Source organism: Nansenia antarctica, assembly GCF_963989245.1.
Source record: "Nansenia antarctica genome assembly, chromosome: 3".
Lineage (NCBI taxonomy): Eukaryota > Metazoa > Chordata > Actinopteri > Argentiniformes > Microstomatidae > Nansenia > Nansenia antarctica.
This window is the reverse complement of record NC_137688.1, coordinates 7,473,240-7,496,839: the sequence shown is the minus strand read 5'-3', so window position 1 is coordinate 7,496,839 and position 23,600 is coordinate 7,473,240. Positions and strand designations below refer to the sequence as shown.

The 23,600-nt window shown below is 43.3% G+C and overlaps 2 protein-coding genes across 5 annotated transcripts; both read left to right on the top strand.

Annotated features, from left to right (window-relative positions):
- Positions 1 to 482: 482 nt before the first annotated feature.
- gsr (glutathione reductase) lies at positions 483 to 9,332 on the top strand. Its single transcript, XM_080526714.1, has 14 exons — positions 483 to 686; positions 1,456 to 1,642; positions 3,096 to 3,122; positions 4,141 to 4,229; positions 4,741 to 4,810; positions 5,073 to 5,220; positions 5,646 to 5,700; positions 5,800 to 5,899; positions 6,036 to 6,122; positions 6,545 to 6,712; positions 6,856 to 6,967; positions 7,246 to 7,377; positions 7,615 to 7,748; positions 8,034 to 9,332. Exons 1-14 carry the CDS (start codon positions 613 to 615, stop codon positions 8,181 to 8,183), a joined length of 1,533 nt encoding a protein of 510 aa, XP_080382840.1. The 5' UTR covers positions 483 to 612; the 3' UTR covers positions 8,184 to 9,332.
- Positions 9,333 to 9,667: 335 nt separating this feature from the next.
- slc30a9 (solute carrier family 30 member 9) lies at positions 9,668 to 22,046 on the top strand. 4 transcript variants are annotated; one of them, XM_080525644.1, is made up of 20 exons: positions 9,668 to 9,744; positions 10,667 to 10,823; positions 10,946 to 11,155; positions 11,499 to 11,513; positions 11,621 to 11,668; positions 11,892 to 11,985; positions 12,299 to 12,391; positions 12,938 to 13,020; positions 13,428 to 13,486; positions 14,171 to 14,235; positions 14,921 to 15,023; positions 15,151 to 15,206; positions 15,472 to 15,607; positions 15,716 to 15,755; positions 15,889 to 15,960; positions 16,310 to 16,417; positions 17,407 to 17,572; positions 18,901 to 19,030; positions 19,370 to 19,483; positions 20,054 to 22,046. In XM_080525644.1, the coding sequence occupies exons 2-20, from the start codon at positions 10,715 to 10,717 to the stop codon at positions 20,096 to 20,098; spliced, it is 1,746 nt and encodes a 581-aa protein (XP_080381770.1). In that variant the 5' UTR covers positions 9,668 to 9,744; positions 10,667 to 10,714; the 3' UTR covers positions 20,099 to 22,046. The 4 variants fall into 4 exon arrangements, with proteins under 4 accessions (XP_080381770.1, XP_080381769.1, XP_080381768.1 ...); XM_080525643.1 differs by having other exon boundaries at positions 11,618 to 11,668; XM_080525642.1 differs by having other exon boundaries at positions 11,496 to 11,513.
- The last annotated feature ends 1,554 nt before the right edge of the window (positions 22,047 to 23,600 follow it).

Below are 23,600 nucleotides of genomic sequence, written 5' to 3'. Positions count from 1 at the left end.
TGTCAGTACTCTGTGTGCAATGATAACAAAGTTGAAGCCAGGCAGGTGCACAGATAAGGCCCAAGGGGGGTGTCAAAAAGGCAATGAACCCTTTTTTGGCTGATGTTAATTGTCTTTTTTTTTCTTCTTTATTTGTTATTGAGATTCTATCAAATATAAAGAGGCAAATGTAAACAAATTAATAATAATAACCCCCGCCCCCCCCCCACTCCCTATATTACAAATATGCTACTCGTTTCTAAAGCAGGTAGTTATGTATTGCATAGTTTTGGTAGTTTGGTGATTAGGCTAGTCACCTCCCTTTCTTTATAGACAGTTTTCTAAAAACGTGATGTTTAAAAGTGTATTATTGTTTGGGCACGTCGCAGTGTGTTTTCCCTGTTAAAATTAAAGTTTCATCTCATTGAATCTAATTCGTTTGCAGGTGGGCTTTTAACTTGAAATATTCTCTGCAAGGGCACAGGAAGTGTTTTAATAACACGTTAACGGCATGGCAGAAAAGTGATAAAAACGAAAACGGGGCAACGGATGGTTAGCATAGTACTCAACACATTATTCATCTAAAGATGAGGTAATAGGCTACCCAGACCATAATAATATTCATAGTTAATCATGCAGTACGTCAGAATGTGTGGACAGTCGCTCTCCACCGTGGTAGGCCTGCATGTGACAGCCACACCGTTTAGGTGAGTGCGTCATTGATTCCTTGAACACTTGCAAGTGTTTTGCATGAGTCTTGTGAAACAAATTGTGACAGATCAGTAATCATTTTTGAGGTGTGAATGAATACCACAGTAGTTTACTAGCCGGAGGATATCCCTGCATGATGAGACAGAAAAAAGGTCATTCATTGTCATTGCAGAGCAAAAAAACAACAACCCAAAACTGTCAGTTTTGCAGTGTAAATACAGAATTGTTTAATTCTATTCAATTATACTTTATTTATCCCCATTTTGCCACGCCACTCTCTAAAAACAACACATGACAACACAACATAAAGGACAGACAAGAATAATACTGGGCCAGCCATGTATAGTATATTTAAAAAAAACTGTGAGATCATGATAGAAAAGTGGATAAAAAGATGGCTATAGTTATTATATTAAAATACTAAAAAGTGATGATGATGATTAAAATAAATAATATGCAAGTATACCATACTATAATTTGGTATGTATTTCATCTCTCAGGAGGAGGCCTTGTATATAATACAAAAACTATCACTATAGAAGCTATGACTATTGTTAAAAAATAGTTCCTGGGATTTTACAGACCATTGTTGTCAATTCACAATGACTAAGCACTCCTTAGGGTGGGACTGACCCTCCCATTTGCCCAAACAGCGTCCGGTTGTGTGCGGCGGGGCTTCCTGGTTATGGCAATAATAATACAGTGTACCCGGAACCAGGCTCCACTGATCACACTTAGCCGCCTGTCCCTGTCGCCTCCTTACAGACACAGAGTGACCCGTCGGAGCATAGTGACCCGTCGGAGCAGGAGCATGGCCTCAGACTCGGCAGCGACCAGGTTCGACTTCCTGGTGATCGGCGGAGGGTCCGGGGGCCTGGCCGGGGCGCGGAGGGCGGCGGAGCTGGGGGCCACAGCCGCCGTGATCGAGAGTCACAAACTTGGAGGTACCTGCGTGAGTAAAACACTTCTCCTGCCCTGCCTGGTTCTATCTAGCCACTGACTGATTAGTCCCCCAACAGTAACGACCAAATGCCATCGCATCGCAGTCCCTACGGACTGTCTCCATCTCTCTCTGCCCCTGTTTAACTGTCACACGTGTGTAGTTAGTTAGTTAGTTAGTTAGTTAGTTAGTTAGTTAGCAGCGGGTTCATCATAGCGAAGCCTCGAGAGCATCCTCCTCTTTTTGGAGGAATGTGGAATGTTTTTGTGCGCAATGTTGTGGTTTTGTTTAAAACTAGTGGTCACGGATAGGGTGCATGTATGAGCATTCTCTTCTGGTACATAGTCGTTTTCAGTTGTGTGTAACAGGTGGTAGTGTGATGGCTGCAGGTAGTGGCATTACCCCCAGTGGATAGTGTACATAGCCTTTATTTATGTAAACCAGCTCTTTCCCTTCTTGTTTTTAGTATTTTTTCCTAGCACCAGGGGAGCCCCCCCTCCTAAATTCCGTTGTATGGTACCTGTACTGTATTAATGACAATAAAGACCATTCATTCATTCATTCATTCAGTTAACATTTAAGCAAGCAAGCCTATACACATCTGTCATGTAAGGCATGCTCAATATCTGACATCCATTGCCTTTCATGTTAGATTAAATCCAAATTGGGCATCTAAATCAAATTCACATCCATTGTGTACAGTATGAGTGTACAAAGTAACGTTCTTTCGCTTTTCTGATGACTTAGCTACTTCTCCTTCTAGAGTCTGTGTAATAAATGTTCAGAGAGTTGTAGTATTCTTGCACAAGATCAGAGAATGAGGTTCCTCTTTCTTTAGTTCCCTCAACATCCTCCATTTCCTCTTCCTCTTGCATAGGAGTAACAGATCCCCTAAATGAGAAAGACAATGAAGATGTGTATTCATTTTTTAAAGTTGTTGTTATGCCATTGTGGAGAAAAAACCCTCCAAACTTTCTTATGGTTGGTCACAGTCTAGTAGTCTAGAATATTACATATTCTGTAATCAAGAAACCATTTTTTTAATGCCAAGTTGACAGAAACTTTTCAATACACTAAAATCATATGCACAGAGAGAGATCCTCTACACACGACTCTGGGCAGAGAAAAAACAAAACAAAGATCTCCTCTGTAGGCAGCCTTTTTATTCCCAAATCACCTCTTTGTTCCCATCTTTTCACCTCTCAATCTTTAAACCAGATGTAACCTTTCGCCTCTCCATATACTCAGAAGAGGTAATCTCTCACCTCTACATATGCAATCATAGGTAACCTTTCACCTCTACATATGCTCAGGAATGTGTCATTGCAACAATAGTAGCCAGAAAAAGTATTATTAATTGACAGTATAAAAAAATATAGCATTTAATAATCAGTTGATCAATGATCACAATCTTCCACAATATGTTTGTCATCTTTTGTTCTGATGATGTTATTTTCTTCTTCAGGTCAATGTGGGCTGTGTACCGAAGAAGGTATTGTTTTCTTTGCATGTGTGAATGGGTTGTTACTGGGCATATCAAAAGCAAGGGCATAGTAGAAGTAGACAGACCTGTTTATTGTCAATGTTTTGTCTCTAAAGCCTTTCTCATGGTAAGTCCTGGGGGACTGATGCCCCCTTTCCACCAACGTGAACCTAGTTCTAGTTCTGGGCTGGTGCTAGTGAACCTAGTTCTAGTTCTGGGCTGGTGCTGGAAGCGAACCTAGTTCTAGTTCTGGGCTGGTGCTAGTGAACCTAGTTCTAGTTCTGGGCTGGTGCTAGTGAACCTAGTTCTAGTTCTGGGCTGGTGCTAGTGAACCTAGTTCTAGTTCTGGGCTGGTGCTAGTGAACATAGTTCTAGTTCTGGGCTGGTGCTAGTGAACCTAGTTCTAGTTCTGGGCTGGTGCTAGTGAACCTAGTTCTAGTTCTGGGCTGGTGCTAGTGAACCTAGTTCTAGTTCTGGGCTGGTGCTAGTGAACCTAGTTCTAGTTCTGGGCTGGTGCTAGTGAACCTAGTTCTAGTTCTGGGCTGGTGCTAGTGCAGCTTGTTCAACTTGCGAACCTTCTAAGAACCACTTTGCTTTTCCACGGGCTAGAGAGCCACGTCATTACGTCACTGTACACGTCTCCGCTTTCCCAGTGTTGGTGCCACTCTGGAGCCAGTTTTCCTGGCTGAGAGCTGGTTCTTTTGCTGCCGAAACGCGAAGAACTGGTTGGAGATTAGGCACCGGTCCTCAAACTGCCTTGGTGGAAAAGGGCCGTGGTTACAGGAAACCTGTTCTGAGACTGAACGTCCACAATGAATAGTCATTCTCATATCCAATAACTACGTGTCTTTTCTTAGTATACTTTATACAGTAGCCACATTAAATAGTTTTTACTGTGTAGCAGTGGCACTGATCTTTCTGAATCTACTATGGCATATTTTTAACACATAGTTTGTGTGTTTATTGAAATGTCCAGTAGTATGTAGTCTAGACAGTAAAGTGTTTTCTTGTTCCTTATGTTCTTCAGGTTATGTGGAATGCTGCTGTTCATGCAGAGTATCTCCATGATCATTCTGACTACGGGTTTGAAGGTGGACACGCTCGCTTTGCCTGGGAGTAAGTTGGGCATGTGTGTGTGTGGGTGGGTGCGGGTGCCTGTGTGGCTGTGTTCTCATGCTTTTGTCAGATATCTTTCAGGGAAAGTAGCATTTCTCTCTTGTTTGAACATGACAAAGCATGACATGGCATTATAGCCAGGGTGTACCTTCTGTAATAACATCACATGCTTTGTACACCAGTCCTCCTACTCAGCTTACACACAGCATTCTGTTGCTTCACTTTAACCCACTTCCCTATGTTGGTATTGGTCAACCTGCTCCGCACCCAGGGCTTACTCAAGGTGATGGGCGGTGATAAAGTAGGCGGTGATAAAGTAGGAGTGGAGGAAGGAGTGGCCAGTGGAAACGGTTGTGGGCATGTGCTTCCTAGAGAGGCCATGATGTAGCCAGTATTGGAATAGTGGGAAGTTAGAAGTGATCCACAGCAGGTTGTTGGTTGGCTATTGGTGTGACTATTTGAGATTCTCATCTTTAAACAGTCCCCTAACCTATGTGTCTGTTGTGTGCAGATTGTTTAAGACCAAAAGGGACGCCTATGTTGGTAGGCTGAACCACATCTATCGCAACAACCTTGACAAGGTACTGTATGCCCAAACCAGTTCATATATTTACATCTTCCACTATATGTTTTCTCTCTGTAAGATGCTCAATTTACCATTCGTTGCCAATTCCTTACCATAGCCGACTACATTATGTTTGACGCAAGCAGCAGGCTTAAGTAGCACATACACCATAATAATATCCAGCCAGTTCACAAATGTATGATGTAATGCTTTTGTTCATTGCCCGAGCACACATGCTCTCTCCAGGTAGAATAATGTTGACCTTTGGTGTCCTTCAGGCTAAGATTGAGACGATTCTAGGTCACGCTAGCTTCACCGATGACCCTGAACCCACCGTTGAGGTGAATGGAAAGAAATACACAGCGCCGCACATCCTCATTGCCACAGGAGGGCGCCCTACCATCTTGAGTGACAATGATGTTCCAGGTAAAGTCAATGTGAACTGTTTGGTTATGCAGATGGTAATAAATGCTAATGCTAATAAAGAGGTCTGAAGGTTGACGTCTTTCGGAGTGGGTACTTTATTCAATGTTACATGGAAATGGTGTTTCAGGTTAGCAGGTTATCTCTTTCTGATTCTGATCTCCCAGAGATCGACATGCAAAGTAATTTGACCTTGGAGACCACAGGTCCCAGGCTCTCCTTGCCCTAGCATCTGGCGTTCTCTCTGCATTGTGTTAGATGAAAGGACAGGAGGCGTAAACGAACACTCATGGAGTATTGTACAATTCCAACAATGTATAACTCAAAATGCATTTGATGAACATCACATGAAATAAGAACGCATCAGTTAAGCCAATAGATAACCCAAGTCCATGAACATTTATTAACTTTGTTGTATGTAATTCTAGGGGCAAGTCTTGGCATCACCAGTGATGGCTTTTTTGAGCTCCAAAACCTTCCTAAGTAGGTTTATCTCAATTCATACAACTTCAAAAAAGTGTTTTGTTTGCAAGCAGTACGTCTTTGTTCTAAACATTTACATTTTGCATTTCAATCCAACAGACGCAGTGTCATTGTGGGTGCAGGATATATTGCAGTGGAAATGGCTGGCATCCTGTCCACACTGGGCTCCAAAACATCTATCATCCTTCGAGGAACAGGGGTAAGAACCAATACATAGACAATGGGCCATATTAACATACCACAACCCAATGTGGTGATTTTTCATTTTTGTATAGTCGCACCACGCAGAAGCAGCAGACACAAGATCTTATCCTTTTCACCTTTTCCCCCCACAGGTGTTGAGGAACTTTGATGGAACGATAAGCTCAAATTGCACCAAAGAATTGGTTAACTCTGGCATAGAGTTGTGTAAGAATACTCAGGTAAAGTCATTACCTTCTTTTTTTCCCTTTTTTTTTTGTGGGGCAGTCCCACTTTCATATTTTTCATTTTTATTGGAGGGAGAAAGACAGGAAATTAAGGAGGTGAGGGTTTGTCAGCATGGCATGGGGTGGATTCTAACCCATGCCGACATGGGCATATGTGTGCACTGTAGGCCATGGTGCTATACCACTGGACCCTCCCAGGCCACAGGTAAAAACATTACTTGTACTAGCACAGTTGATGTTGATGCTGTTTAACTACTGTCACGTTTTTCATTGTTATTGATTAACAGTAGAAGCACAATGATTTTGAATACACCTTGAATTAACATTAGATGTTTATGCATGTAAACAGACTGTAGTCTATCCTTTGTTGTTATTGTGGTTGATATCTTACTACCTGTATCTCTATCGGCTGGCAGGTAAAGTCAGTGCGTAAGACAGACAAGGGTCTGGAGGTAACACTTGTCACCAAAGACCCAGAGAAGAAGAACGACGAGGAAAAGATCAGCACCATCCAGGAAGTAGACTGTCTGCTGTGGGCGATTGGTCGAGAGCCCAACACCACCGGACTCAACCTCAGCCAGAGGGTAAGGATCATGTCGCTGCCTGAATGCTAACCCTAACCCTAACCCAGTAGCAACATCTTTGACTTGTTTGCTGTCAATATTATAGTCCCTCTCTGTGTTTTGTGTATGTAATGAGGTTATTGACTGGGGAGTGTCTCTGACAGGGTTTGGATACAGATGAGAAGGGCCACATCGTAGTGGATGAATTCCAGAACACCACCTGCCAGGGCATCTACGCTGTGGGGGACGTGTGTGGGAAGGCCCTGCTCACACCTGGTAGGCCTGCATGTTCGCCTAAGACCTGGCAGTCATTAGGGTTGTCTGGCCATTATGAACTGTAGTGGTGTTGAGATAAAGGCTTCATTTATTCCCTCTACACATTGTAAAGTTAATCTACAGTCCTGTCTGCAAGATTGATTAGTATAGATGATATAATGGTTAAGAAAGAAAATGTTGATACTCTTTAATATTGTCCTGCTGTGTAATTCTATCTCTGACTGTTTTGAGGGGTTGCAAATCTCCATTGTGACATTTATTGCGTTGGGTGTGGGAAGTTGCCATTGCTGCAGGCAGAAAGCTGGCACACAGACTGTTTGAGGGCAAGCCGGAATCCAAGGTGGACTACTCCAACATCCCCACGGTAGTGTTCAGCCACCCACCCATTGGCACGGTGGGCCTCACGGAAGGTGAGTGTGCCCTTACCAAAGATGTCCTCAGGTGGGTGGTGCCCTCAACAAAAATGTCCTCCACTGAGTTGGAGAAGAGTGTGGAGTTGGTGTGCCTTTGCCAGTCTTTCTGACATGCTGCATAACCAACATGTTCTTGTGTGAATTCACCCAGTAACTACAATACTGTACCATAAATGTACTTGCATTTCCGTTAAGAAGTTGATTATATTCTTACTATTGGTGCTTGCTTTACAGAGGAGGCCATTAAAAGCAGGGGAAAGGAAAACGTCAAGAGTTACAAGACGTCCTTCACCCCCATGTATCACGCCGTCACCACCAGAAAGAGCCAGTGCATCATGAAGCTGGTGTGTGTGGGCAAGGAGGAGAAGGTAAGAGCCCTCAGAAACAAAACCCTCTGAAACTAGACTCAGCAGTAGTCCTCCATTCTGGTCCAGGAGACTCACAGGGTGTGCAATGGAGGCTTTTGTTCTAGCCTAACACCACTTATTAAACTAATCTTCCGGCCTCGGATTGATTAAATCAGGTGTATTTATGGTATATTAATGCAACAAAAGCCTGCGTACCTTTTCATCTCTGTGTGCCAATTATTTAAGTTGTGTTTGCTAGCTTGTGTCTCTGTTTACGTCTGACCCATGTCTCTCTCTGTTCCCCAGGTGGTTGGCCTTCATATGCAAGGCATGGGCTGTGACGAGATGCTACAGGGCTTCGCAGTCGCCATCAAGATGGGCGCAACCAAAGAGGATTTTGACAAGACTATTGCCATTCACCCCACCTCGTCTGAGGAGCTGGTTACGATGCGTTAACTCAACGCAAAACCCTCTGTTACCTTTTCCTCTTCTATAGCACCAGCAAGGGTCACAATACCAGGAAAGAGTGATCTTCCTCTGCAACAGCTTGACTACTTGATGTTCCAAGAATTCCCTTCTCTTTCCATTTTCTTTCATTCAAGTGACTTCACAATTCTCTTGTGCACTTCTTTTTTTACAAATATTTTTCAGATCAACCCAGATGGACTAAGACAATTGATTTACTGCTTTCTTGAACTGTACTGTGGGTGTTTAATTAAGGATCATCAATTCCTTACACATGCAGGATTGTTTGAATGATTGTGAAATGGAAATGGTGCGTAGGGAGTTAAGAAACGTCTCTCCTTGTGTATGTAGAGTATAACCTCAATTGTCGGTCGTTGTTTAAGAAAAACAGCAAATACTGCCCCCCAATTACCTACCACCACTGCTAAGGTCACAATTTCACTACTGTAATGTAATATACAATTTAATAAACCTGCAGATTTTCTTATGCGTTGTAACAAGTTTTCATTGTCACTCATTTGATATTGTTTCTGTCTTTTTAAAAAGATTTTGTTGTAAAATACGTCGACTACATTAGATCTGTATTATGATGTTGAATTGAGCACATTGAGATCAGTCAAGTGTGCAATGTACTGCTAATTGATACAACTTGGAATGAAGGGAAGGGAAGGGAGGGATAAGGGGTTACTGATGTGTAATACACGACTTTGCCAAGAAGAGACTGCTGATGCATTGAAATCTTTCAATCTGTTTGAGCTAAATGGAAATGCAGAGTAAAGATGTACCTATGTCAAATCAAACTTTGTTTAAAGTAAAGTTTTAATTCTTTCAATACACTTTAACGGAATGATGAAGCCTATGTTGTTTTTCTTTTTACCACTCTTAACTATATTTTTGAAACTAGGAGCCTTGCCTCTATTTGGGACAGACAACCGCTTTACACATTGTAGCTTATCACCACTAACGTGGTAATCATTCATTTACATACCCCGAAAGATACATTTTTAAGGTGTACCTTGCCGCTAAAGAAAATGTAAATAAAAGATCAGATTATTGTCTGCTTCAGATCTACTGTGTGGACCAGCTTGCTTGTCAAAATGATGAGCATAATTGAATTGAAATACCAGATATTTTCTGTAATGTATTACATGGCTCCTTTGAAAGAGGCTTGATGACTCTCGACTTGGTGATAATCTCAGAGAAATGTCATATTGTTGACCATCATTAAACATGCGTAAAAAAAAAATAGTGACCTTGGTTTACACGGTGTGAAATATTACTCGCGATACTTCGTAACTTCTAGTGCGTTTCAATCAAAAACCACTGTACTCTCGCGAGAGCAGCGTCCTTATGTACTTGTATGTGTTTTTGTCTCGCGACATCTAGTGCGTTTCATCAAAAAACCACTGTACTCTCGCGAGAGCAGCGTCACTTGTGTGCTTGTATGTGTTTTTGTGTGCCTGACGCTATGGTCGCAGTTCGTTAGCTGCCGGGTTGACAGCAGCGCTCAACATTGACTGAGATGAGAGGCAAACCTCAGCCTAGAAGACAGGTAGCTATGGCTGTGCTAAAAGAACCTGTCATGGATGTGAAAGAAAGCTCTTGCATTATGCATAATGTACACATTATGGGTATTTGGGCTCCTTCTTTAGGGTTAGATCGCTAGCATGCTCGGGTTAGCCATGTCAGTGTCAGTGAGCTAGCTTACCTTGCATTTAATCGCCTATTTTACTGAGTCTAGCCTAATGCACTGACATTGTGTCGCCTGTCGCTTCGTGCTGTCATTGCCAGATAAATCAGGCTAGCAGTGAGTGTTGTCATTCAAAGTCTGGATAGAAAGTCAATCAACCAAGTAAAAACTAATAGCTAAGTCTGGTCACACATCACATGAGGCTATGTATGTCTGTCTGGTCTGACTGGTGGTCGTTAGCTAGCTAGCTAGCCGGCTCCCCTGTCAGAGAGAGAGCATTCTAGGTGGTGCACGTTTCGTGAGCTTATAATTAGAAGGTTCTATCTCAATTTTTGTCAAAATTGAGTTTTTTACATAACCTGATCCATTAGGTGTTTATTAATGCCTGCTGTGTGGTGTTATTTTTAAAATGTTGACTTTTTTGAGTTGAGTAATTCATAAAATACAAAGGTTCCATCTCACAGAACATAATGGAATGTAAAAACGTTGACGCTCAATATCTCTGAACTACCCTAAACTGAGATAGAACCTTATCATTCTAAGCTCACGGTTTGTCTCTCGTCTGACAGGGGGGGTGTACGATCGATGACAACAGGGAGGGTGTTGCTGTATTGCTTTGTTATTGTGATGGGATACCCATCTAGCCTTATGTCCTGTTAGCTTGCTTGCTTGCTACACTGAATGAAATAAGACATCTCTTTTGACTTTTAGGCCCCCAACAACCGGTGCCCAGTCAGTCAGTGCTTGAGTGACTGACAGCTCTGTCTTGTGATCATACACACAGCAGGTTCCAGCATTGCTCTAGTACCCAAGCCCCCCATCCACAGAGAGGATGTTCCCCGGCCTGGCCCAGAGACCGTGGCAGGTCTTCTGCAGGGTCTCCATGCAGAATATAGCCCCCCTGTCACAACGGCCCCCCAGGGTTGTCCGACCGTGCTATGGTAAGGATCAACATGTTGGGAGTGTTAGTTTTATCCTAGGACTCTGTTGTTGTTATTGTTATTATTATTATTAGTAGTAGAAGATGTTGAACCACTTTTGCTGCCCCTGCATTCCCCTATAGGGTGGCAGAGTGGAGGGCTACCCAGTCTGTGGTTCAGTCTCCCCGACTGTCGTGTAGCCTCTCTCACATCGGGCCAGGTCCAGTACTACTCGACGTCTGGCAGCAGTAAAGATGGCCCTCCTCCTCCTCCTACACAGCCAGGCCCGGACAGTCCGCCTACAGCAGAGCAGGTGCTATCAGGGGCTGTCCAGACCCCCCCAGACTCGTCAGGTAGGCTGACAGAACAACGCTTCTCCTGGGATGGCTTACATTTTTACAATTGACATTTTAGACATTTAGCAGACGCCTTTTATCCAAAGTGACTTACAGCAAAGTACATTTGTCTTAAGTAAGTTAAAGTGAATCATCTACGCGTCAGTCATCATAAGAAAACTGTATCCTTTTCAGGTTTACTGGGTATGGGGAGGAGGAATGTGTCCTTGAGGCCTTCTTACTTTCTAGTCAGCACATGCAACATGTTATCCACAAGCAGATTGATTGTTTGTAGCTAATGTGATTATTTTCTTGTCTTCTTTTCCCCCCAAACACGTGTCATCCCTAACCCCTAAAGCAGCTGGGGGTAGCGCTGGTAAGAACGCATTATGCTATATCTTGATGCTCAGCTATTAAGTTCGGATACTTTTGTATTTAAGCAGTCAGATTAATAATCCCTGTGATCTTCTTTGATCTCAGCAGCACCAACACCTCAGGGCCTGACGAAGACTGAGACCATCCAAGTGAAAGGTAATGATCGAACAACACAGCCTGTGTACAGTATCGTCTCAACGGGTTATGTTGACGTTTACAGCCTGTACAGTATCGTCTCAACGGGTTATGTTGACGTTTACAGCCTGTACAGTATCGTCTCAACGGGTTATTATGTTGACGTTTACAGGCCTTATGCTGAGTATGCCTTTTGAATAATGCTATTTAGGCCGACGCGTAGTGATGATGATTATGTTCTCAGTGCGGGCTGTCCTGAAGAAGAGGGCCACCTATGGGACTCAGAACAACTTCATCACTGCAGTTAGAGCCATGAATGAGTTCTGCCTCAAACCAAGGTAACTGAATCACTGGAGGATACCCTCAATCAATAAATGATTGCTATAACTGTGTGTATTGCAGATGATATAGCTATGCTTTTCTCTGTATCCAGTATATCTCTCCAGTACCTACTGGTGCTGCTATCTTAGGCATCTCTACAGGCATGTTATTGAGCTAATGAGTATACACACCGCTGTGATTATCATATTAAGCATGACTAACATGGCTGTGGTGACTCTCACTCTCGCTTTCTCTCTCCCTCTCTCTCTCTCTCTCTCTCTCTCCCTTTCTCTCTCTCTCTCGTTCTTTCTCTCGCTGTCTGACCTCTAGTGACCTGGAGCAGTTGAGGAAGATCCGCAGACGCAGTCCCCATGACGACACAGAAGCGTTCACTGTATTCCTGCGGTCAGACGTAGAGGCCAAGTCAGTACTTTTTACTCCCCGGCTCTGCTACCTTTTCTTACACTATGCCATTAAAAACTGTTTTTAGAAAACAAAAATCAATTGTAGTACTAGTAGTAGTAGTAGCAGCATTATAAATATGCCATTTAGCTTTTATCCAAAGCGACTTACATTGCAGTGAATGCATACATTTTTCAGTATATATGATCCCAGCGGGAAATTTTCTTGAAGTCAATCAATTCCTTGCTCTTCCCCCTGTACATGATCCCATTAGGTGGAATCATCAGAAAACGTGTGAATTGTCATAGTTGTGCTGATGATACTCAGCTGTACATATCAGTATTGCCTGATAATTCTCATGCACTCAGCTCGCTGGAGAATTGTCTGCGAGATATACAGTGGGGGAAATCACACATCAACATTTTGTCCAGTAAATGTATTTCCAATGAGCCTATTCAAGTAAAATTTGCACCAGACTTTGGTATTAACTTTGCAGGAAAAGTGCTATACAAGTAAAGGTTATTGTTATTATTATTATTATTATCATCATCTTTTTCTGACCTCCAGAGCTCTAGATGTGTGGGGCAGTACTGAAGCCCTGGACAGAGAGAGGAAACTCAGGAATGCGGTGGAGAGACAGTACGAAGAAAGTAGGTGTCCCCCAGCACTGCATCCTCATTCACTAGCACTGTCTGACTATACATAATTCATTAATTGACTGACTGACTTTTTTTCTTCTTTTCTTTCTTTTCTTTTTTTTAAAGAAGGATACAAAAACGTGTTGTATCCTTCTGAACAAGAACTTGAAAAACAAGGAGGATTGCTTTTTATAGGCGTGTGCTCAGTTAAAATACTTAAACTTTAAGTAACCAAGCCCAACCTATTTTGTGAAACTGCTGTGTTTTTCTTTGTGTCATTGCTCACCTGGTTGAAGCTCACTGGTTCCCCTCAGGTTGTCCTGTGGTTTTGAGTTGCAAGCTTGTTCCTCCTGCCTCAGACTGCCAAGCGTGTTCCTCCTGCCTCAGACTGCGCTCTCATTTTCATATTTCACTTCCAGACATATTCCGGAATCAGCAACTGCTGAAGGAATACAAAGATTTCTGGGGAAACACAAAGGTGAGCACCATTCTGTGACCCCCCCCCCAAAGCAGTGCAATGTGTTCCCCCTTTGGAAGGCCCTCAATCTTTGCTATTCTTTGGAGATAGTTTATCACTGATTAACAGAGAAATTCAGGTTTTCACAATTTCATTGAACATAAAAGGGACAGTCACACGAGTAACTTTGTATGATGGGCTTAGACAGAAAGAAACAAAAACGGAAACATTGCATGATAGAGACATTCACAGAAAGTAGTGCCTTTCCTTGTCCTGCTACCCAGCACCAGAGTGTCCTCACATAACCTCTGACCTCATTACCCCGCAGCACTGCATCTACATGACAATGCATTCACACCGTGCCTCTGAACTGTATGACGCTGGTCTGCTTTCACACTCCCCTCCCCTCACTAGCACATTATGGTGAATTCTATGCTGTGCTTCCTTTTTGTGCTACAATATGCTACATTTGACCTAGCTAGCTGTAGGAGGGTCCCTTTATGTTAAAATGAAATATGCAGATTTGCATAGTAGTGTTTTTGTTGTATTATAACCCTTATAAAATAGGATCTTATAATTACCTGGTAATTGTATGGTTGATCATTTGTTCTATCAGAGAGACACCTAATTTTAATCACTTGTGACAACACCTCAAACCATATTTGTTTTATTGATCGATCTATTCCATTCTCATGTCTGGTGTAGCCCAGATCAGGCAAACACATATTTCTACAGGGACCAGGCAAGGTGGTGATGGTGGCCATATGCATGTAAGTATCTCCTAGTACACTTCCCTCTCTTCTTCTGAAGCCCATCCCTAGTGTCATTATGAAATGTATGAAATCCTCAAAAACCTAGGCATTTCAAAATGATTGCCGTTATATTTTTTAAAATGTTGTTGTTGTCAGATTCAAATAAGTAAAGTAGTAGTAGTAGGAAGTAAGTAAAGACAGCGTAGATGTATTAGTGATCCGACGTGCGTTCTCACACGAGACATGGTGTGTCAGGAGGCTATTGGATTAGGGCCTATTGAGTTAGCAGGCATGTGCCAGTCACATGAAGGAGAGCCAAACCAGGCCTCTCAACTGTCTGTGCTCTCATTGACCTCCCGTGTCAGTCAGGAAGTATGAGACTTAATTCATTTACACCACAGTTACACAGTATGAGCCTTTGGATACATCATCAGTTATTTAGTAGCATTGATATTATCATGTTTATGTCATAGATGTTGAGCTTTTAACATGCCCTCTGATACAAGTACTGTACGCAGTGTCGCATGGAGTTTTTCTTTACAGTTTTCATACGTTTATTTAACTCCATATGCACCTGTAGTTGCTTTATCAGGTTTGCAGATTTGTGTAATTGTCATAATAATTACACTGATTTAAAATCTGTGGTTTTCTTTTAGCTGTATAAAGGGGTTAGGGTTCATTTTGTTGCCCTCTCTGCCCTCAGCAATGGACTGAATTTCTTCTTCAAGCTCCTGGCTTGGGTGTACACTGGATCAAACAGCATGTTCTCAGAGGCCATCCATTCACTGGCTGACACCTGCAACCAGGTGAGGCACTACACTACCCACTACCCACACCCACACCCACATCCTTATCCATCTCCAGTGTTTTTAACAATCACACAGTGAATTATTATTATTATGTAATCCTGGTCCATTACTCTATCTCCTGCAGGCTCTACTTGCACTCGGCATCAGCCAGTCTATCCGGAACCCTGATGCTGTCCACCCGTAAGGACCCCCGAAAAAACACTGTCAGCTGTTGTTATTACCCTAGTTTCAATGGTTGTTGTTGACAAAGGCAGAACTGGTTAAATACTTTTTTTGAGTCCTCAAACAAGCCAATTGCACAGTGAGTGAGTGTAACTTAGAATAGACCACCAGTCAGCGTTCCAAACACAAATTCTTACGTACTTGTAACTGTCTTGAATGTAGATGTTGATACCATGTCCATTCTCATATAACACCACCACCTGGTCCTCTGATTGGCTGGTAGGTACGGCTTCTCCAACATGCGCTACATCGCCTCCCTCATCAGCGGGGTGGGCATCTTCATGATGGGGGCGGGGCTGTCCTGGTACCACGGCATCATGGGACTGCTGCATCCACAGCAGATGGAGTCTCTGCTCTGGGTGAGTGGCTATACCTGACACCGATTACTCCCCTATGTTCATTCTGATGAAACCATGCACTGCTAATGCCTTGTCTCTTATTGGCTGCTTTGTGTGTCTCTCTTGCAGGCGTACTGTATCTTGGCAGGTTCTCTGGTCTCTGAAGGAGGTAGGTCACAGACTGGGCTCACCAGATCTAGAATGGGTTTGATGAGGTACCAGTTGAATAGAGTACTGCCGTCTGTGTGTGGTTCTGTCGGACCCAAGATTTAAATGCTTATTTTTTGCTTTTCCCCTCTCAGCTACACTGCTGGTGGCCATCAATGAGATCAAAAAGAGTGCCAAACAGCAAGAGGTGTCCTTTTACGAATATGGTGCGTATTTTTTTGTCAATGTAGGTGAACTAGGCATACTGCTCATTGCCTATCCAAATATTTCTCCCAGAAAATTGTTACAATTACAAATACTTTGGTATTCACATTTATTTATTTTGTTTGCCTTGGAGCAACACAAAAAAAGAATTCCACACAGCGCAATGTTATCAGATTAGGCTTTTTTTCCTCTGCTTTTTTGTGTTGTTCCAACGCAAACAAAATAAATAAACATGTGAATATACCAAAGCATTTGTAATTGCAACAATTTTCTGGGAGAAATGCATTATCTGACAGAAGTGCAGGGGTGCCGATATAGTTGTTCCTGACTGGATGTGTGTTTGATGTGTAGTGATGCAGAGTCGAGACCCCAGCACTAACGTGGTGCTGCTGGAGGACGCTGCTGCTGTGCTGGGAGTGATCATGGCTGCAAGCTGCATGGGGCTCACCTCTCTCACAGGTACACACACACACACACACACACATATACATATACACGCACACACCCCACACATACACATACACACACACACACACACACACACACATATACACGCATATACACGCACACACCCCATACATACACGTGCACATGTGCACACATACACACACACACCCCACACATACACATACACACACACACACCCAATACATACACACACACACACACACACACACACTCATACACACACCCCACACATACACACACACACACACACACACACACACTCGTACACATACCGCACACACATACACAGGCACTATTCATTCATGTAAACAATCACCCTTAAAAACACGGCCCCTCCAGTTAAGTAACATTGCGCAACTTAATTCCTTTAGGACCACACTGTGTACTGGTTTGTCTCCTTACCTACAGATGTAGTCCTGTAACCCTGATCTTACACCAGGTGTCTGGTCTCTCTGGCCAACAAAAGACTACACCTTGTTTTTGCCTTAAATGTGTATATTATATATCAGAAGGAGATCATTCTCCTTATTTACTTCTGTTACTACCTTATTTAGTTGACAGCTCAGAGTGCACTGAGTGCACGTTCTCTCTCTCCCACGTTCTCTCTCTTCCTCCCTCCCCCTGAAACAACAACAACATGGAAGAACAACTGATGTGATGTGATGAGATGCGGGTTCTGGCACAAAATGGCTACCATATGTTGATGGGGGCGGCTGTGTCGCAGGAGGTAGAGCCGCCGTCTAATGATCGCAAGGTTGGCAGATCAGCGGTTCGAGCCCCGGCTGGCAAGTGTCCTTGGGCAAGACACTGAACCCCAAATTGCTCCCAGTGAGTGGGCCAGCGCCTTGCATGGTAGCTTGCCGCCATTGGTGTGTGAATGGGTGAATGAGAGGCTGTTGTAAAGCGCTTTGGATAAAGGCGCTATATAAGTGCAGTCCATTTACCATTTATGTTGAATAGCACTCTCCCCCCCCCCCCAGGTAACCCACTCTACGACAGCCTAGGCTCCCTGGGCGTGGGCACCCTCCTGGGCGCCGTGTCGGCCTTCCTCATCTACACTAACACGGAGGCCCTGCTGGGCCGCTCTATCCAGGCCGAGCACGTGCAGAAGCTCACGGAGTTCCTGGAGAATGACCCCGCCGTCAGGTCAGTGACGTACCCTGCCAACCCCCCTCCCTCGATCCCACAACCTCCGTGTCCCCCAGCATTGGTCCCCACACGGCCCAACTCTGAGTACTGTGACTCTATACACCTTGATAATGTTTCTCTAAAGCACACAGGCTATAAATGGCCCCTGGTATTTATTACACTGCGTGCGTGTACATGCTTTGCCTGTTGGAAGTCTGAAGGGGGAGTGTTGTCACTCTGCCAAGGACTGTATGTTGCTAAAAGTGTTTTGTCATAAAGTTGAGCCAAGGATGCCAATCCAAATGGACCTGTTTCCATACAAATAGATGACTAGCAGCAACTGCAACCCAACTTCCCATTCGGGTTGCACACAAATACATAGACAAAAACAGAATAACACTCTGCCACGCTCTACCGCTGAAAAGATGTCTTTCTTGTTTGTTGTGTTGTTAGTTGTTGCAGAAAGTTTAAATGAAGTAAAAACAGTCACCAGTAGAGATGTTTTTTATCAGTTTTTCCCTGTGTCAGTGGGGTATTGCGGACGGTTGCCGGAGTCATTCATTTACATTTTCCACAATAAAGAATAACACAACAAAAAGTAGTTGACTTGAAGCAGGTTTTTATTCACTGTAGAGTGCGGTGGTGTTTTCTCTGTTTTCCTGTACTGTGTTTGTGTGCAACCCGAAAGGAAAGCAGTCAGGTTGGAGTGGTGCTATAATTAGCTGGTTTCTCAAACCCAGGTGAAGCCCTCTGCTGGACTAAAATCACTTTCACTGGGGAACCAGGACTGCTCTCGAATACAATAATAAGAATAATAATAATATAACTTTTATTTGTATTAGGGATGCACAGAAGGTTCGGACACAGAATGTATTCGGCCGAATAATAGCCAAAAAAGGACATTCTGTATTTGGCCGAATGTGTGAAAAGACAGAATGTTTACCGCCGAATAGTAGCAGGGTTATTCCTGCATAGAGAATTATGAGGCGGCCGTCTCCGTCATATTTCTTACCCCCTCCAGCTCTCGACAAAACTCTGACGGTTGTATTTTCTACAAGCGTTGCACTCGGTGGATTGATGTCATTTCTAACTGCAATTGCGGCATTGCGCCGATGTGGTGGCAGGGGCGCTATTTAACCCTAACCCTGGTGGCGCTATAGGCCTACTGCAAATAAGGTTAGCTTTCGTGTTTGCTGGTGAAATAGCTGTGCACGTAAAGACAAAACAGGGAACCAGCGCTTGCTGTTTCATTATCCAGAATGACAAGTTGAGCCTATACTAGCGTTAGTCAGCTACTTTTAATGTATTAGTTACATTAATAGAAATGTAACTCTCTCTGTGTCTAGGGCGATCCATGACGTGAAGGCTACAGACTTGGGGCTGAGCAAAGTGCGCTTCAAGGCGGAGGTTGACTTCGATGGGAGGGTGGTGACACGGTCCTACCTGGAGAAGCAGGACATCGATCAGCTCCTCAGTGTAAGCTTTAAGTGCCAGGTTTCCTTTCACACAAGATGGCTTCTGTTTTCCCTTGTTGTCAATTGCCCTGTTGTCTTGGGACAGGCGGATAGACTAAAGGTGTCCGCTCGTTTGGTCATTGTAAGGGAAAAGTTGTCAGTGCAACTGGGGCTTTCCATGAACCTGCACGAACACTTTCCACAACAGCGCGAGCAGTGTGATTCCCATACATAGTCTCGTGTCTATAGGCTATGGGGAAACACTGGAATATATGTTTTAAGACTTGGGTAATTGGGTTGTGTATTTTTCCCTCTTTTTGCAGTAAAATAGTAGTGACACTGGTTGTTGTCTGTTGCGTAGGACATCCAGCAGGTGAGAACACCTGAGGAGGTGGAGAGCTTCATGCTGAAGCACGGGGAGAATATTATCGACACCCTCGGGGCCGAGGTGGACCGCCTGGAGAAAGAACTCAAGGTACGTTAGAGAGGTTCTCCTTCCCCATGTGATACTCTGTACTTACTGGACCTCTCGGTAGTTCCGCCACCCACACAACATCCTCAGACCTCTATGCATAACACAAGATCCTCAGACCTCTATGCATAACACAACATCCTCATGCCTCTATGCATAACACAACATCCTCAGACCTCTATGCATAACACAACATCCTCAGACCTCTATGCATAACACAACATCCTCATGCCTCTATGCATAACACAACATCCTCATGCCTCTATGCATAACACAACATCCTCATGCCTCTATGCATAACACAACATCCTCAGACCTCTATGCATAACACCACATCCTCAGACCTCTATGCATAACACAACATCCTCATGCCTCTATGCATAACACAACATCCTAATACCTCTATGCATAACACAACATCCTCATGCCTCTATGCATAACACAACATCCTCAGACCTCTATGCATAACACAACATCCTCAGACCTCTATGCATAACACAACATCCTCAGACCTCTATGCATAACACAACATCCTCAGACCTCTATGCATAACTCCTGTTTGTCCCCCAACAGCAACGGAACCCAGAGGTTCGCCACGTGGATCTGGAGATTCTATAACACTACGGATCTATATGGGGAATGTCCTGTCGCAGCAAGAAGCAAACTAGAGAGAGGAGGTGGAGGAGGGCCTAGCTGACCCCTGACCCCTGACCTCTGCCTGCCATTCCCAGCAGCTTTCTCTCATCCTCTCCAACCAACTCCAACCAATTCATCAGAAGAAGTCTTACTGTAGAGTAGTCTGACGTCACCTCAGCACTAGCCACACCTGCTGGGACAGTGTTTATATTTCCTTATTTTCTTTTTAGTGTTGATTTAATGCAGACCGAGTGCTCTGAACACTGACTGTGTCACTCTAACCTCTATGGGACTTGGTCTCTGTGTTTTCAGTTCATGTACAGTTAACTTTGAGTATAGTTCATTTGATGACTTCTGTTCATGTTTCTTGCATGAAAGTAAAACAAGTTCAGTTCAAATCATGTCTGGACAATCCAGAATTAAAGAGGACCAGTATCTGTTATCAGTTAAAACTATCGAGCTTCATAGAACCACAGTCCCTCTGCAATTATTCCCTAACCCTAAAACAATGCAAAGAAAACGACAGTTACACTTCACAAAATCAGAGTCAAGAGTATCAGAATGAAGAGTATTCTTGCGAGTATGGTTTTGAAGTTACGCAGGGTACTTATGTACAGAAAAAGGTGGCATGTTGCCATTTACCAGTTCATGGAATGGAATTGTGAATTTGTGATGATTAGATTATGTTACAATAACAGACAAAAAAAGATGTTATCAATAGCATACCAGTGATGAGAGAAGAAATGTTTAAAGATGGTATAACAATGGTTGATTTGATATATTTAGTAGACTTGATTGAGCTGACTGATCTTGAATACAGTTGTACTTAATGAAAATCAAGCCAATACTGAAGAATAGCTGAGAAACGACAGAACTGTGCTTCTATCATTTGCAAATGTTCCAAGAAGTAGACCAATCCCATATCAACATAGGCACATTATGGAGTAGAAATTCCAAAGAGTACAATATTATGATTAACTAAGGTATAATAAATATTATTAATAATAATAATAACAATAGTAATCAATTATTATAGTTCTTAATTATTGTAATGAATATATTGTTTTTTTAATTGTTATTATTATTATTATTATTATTAACTAATGTGTTTGCCATTGTGTAAGTCCCTGAAGCAGCTGGGAGGCTGCTGACAGAGCCTGATGAGGCTGCCGGTCGTCCATACAGATACAGTACACCCCCACCGTCTCATTGATGTCATTCTAAGCTGGCGTGTTCCCGACTCTCACCTCTCTCTTCCCTCGCTAGTGCTGCTGCTGACCGCCGTTGGGGCGTTGCTGTGACGTTCTACAAACATGAGAGGGGGGGTGGGGGTCACTCTGTTTGCTGTCTCAGAGGCTTGTCAGTAGATGACTGACTCTATGTGGTGTTTTGCTCCAAAGATGGAAGTAACTGTCCTCTTTGGACATCCAGACAGGGCCAACGCCCTCCTGGCTGCCCTTCACCAGTGTAAATAATAGTGGACTGTGGGTAGCCATTTTTGGTTTCTGAGCCTAATGTGAAATGCATAATAATAAACTCTTGTGTTTATGTTTCATGCTGAACAGTGGTGTGTAAAGCTAAGGAACACTGGCCCGACAGTATAACGCGCAGACTCACAGCACTTGTATGGCACTTCACTCTCATCATTCAGTGGTCCGAGGAATAAGTATGCTCTGACGATTCCGCAAAAAAGATTGTGATGTATGTACAGCAGTTGTCCCATAGTCAACCTACCCAGCTTGATGTTTTAAGAATTCAAACTTGCAATGCATTCAGTGACTGCTTTCCTTCTCATTCTGCGCTAATAATCTGTGTTGACGTTCCAGAGGAGTCAGGCCAGCGTAGGTTGCGGGGGGACACCTCTGCAGGGTTAACCTGGGTTAGCACACACTGCTTACTTAGAGGTGGGTCAGAGTTGTTCAGTTTTGTTGGGGAGGGGAGGGGGGGGGGGCGGTGGGGTGGATATATATATTTTATAAAGGTGTCAATTGATTATGTAAGATTTCCATTTGGATAGAATGATCTAATTGCTGTACTGCTGAAGGACTTCAAATAAATTTCAATTAATTTATTAAATCATCTTTTGTTTCTTTGTAATGTCGTGATTGTTTTAATGTTGCCAATTTACATTGACATGAATGTTTCCTGTAATAGGTTGGGTTGAGGACAGGGCAAACACTTGCAAGAAGAATTTAGGTCCTTCTTGAGGTCAGCTGGTGGAGCATGGCGCTAACAACGCTTAGTTTGGGGGTTGGATTCCCGCTGGGACCATATATGCTGAAAAATGTATGCACTCACTGTAAGTGACTTTGGGTAAAAGCGTCAGCTAAATGGTATGTTATTATATATTAAGAATAACGGGCTGTTATTCTGTTACTCCAATTCATGAAAGCAGAGGTGCAGGTTAATGTAGTTGCAGAGCCGTTGTTAGGATCTTTAAACATTAGGGGGCTTAGCCCAGCCCAGGTGGCGACTTCTTTATTTATAGTTTACAAGTCAGAGGCAGACAGGAAGCCCATCTCCACAGCCAAGTCCCTGGAATGGCCTACAGTTTCACCATCTCCTCAGCAGAGAGCCACTGCTTTTTACATGGAGGCACCACCACCACTTCATTATCAGCCCATGCCTTTCTCTTCATCAGCGTTGTCACTCTGCGCTCATACAACTTTCTCTCCCTGGAGCGGACATGCATAGCTCTGGTCCTCCGCTCCAAGAAGAATCTGGACGTACCTTTTCTCCTCAGGCAGGTGATAGTGAACCATCGGGTTAAAGTGTTACAGCCAGAGGTAGTAGTCTTGCTCAGAGACATAGGAGTGGAACTGCCACTGCTGCCACTGCTCTATGTGGTCCATCTATCTGAGACAGAGGTTGGTGTTCTGCACCGGCTTGTGACCAAGGTCACATTGATTGTTAAATGGATTAAAATGTTACATTTCTAGTTGTCTCAATCTTTTGGCAACATTTTGTTGACATTTTTTTGTTGATATTTTTTTTAAAGGAACTAAAACCCAAAATATATTTTTACAGTGTACACTAGTTATGTTTTACTTTCAAATGAGTGATCCACCAAAAGAAAACCAAGAGTGTTCTTTGGATATTAGGCTACAGTCCATTAGATGTTCTAATTGGATTATGATCCAGCAAATGCTCAATGTTAAAACAACATTTAACTTAGGTTGATAGTTATCACAGAGAGAGAGAAACAGAGGGAGAGAGAGAGAGAGAGATTTAGACACTGTTGCCCCAGTGCACAAACATCAGCACCACAGGTCACATCCACAAAGTTGGAAACGATCTGAGAGACAAGGCAAGGAGGGCTTTCTACACCATCAAAAGGAACATAAAAGTTGACATCCCAATTACATTCTGGCTAAAAAATACTTGAATCAGTTATAGAACCCATTGCCCTATATGGTTGTGAGGTCTGAGGTCCACTCACCAACCAAGAATTCACAAAATGACACCCAATCTCAAACACCCAATT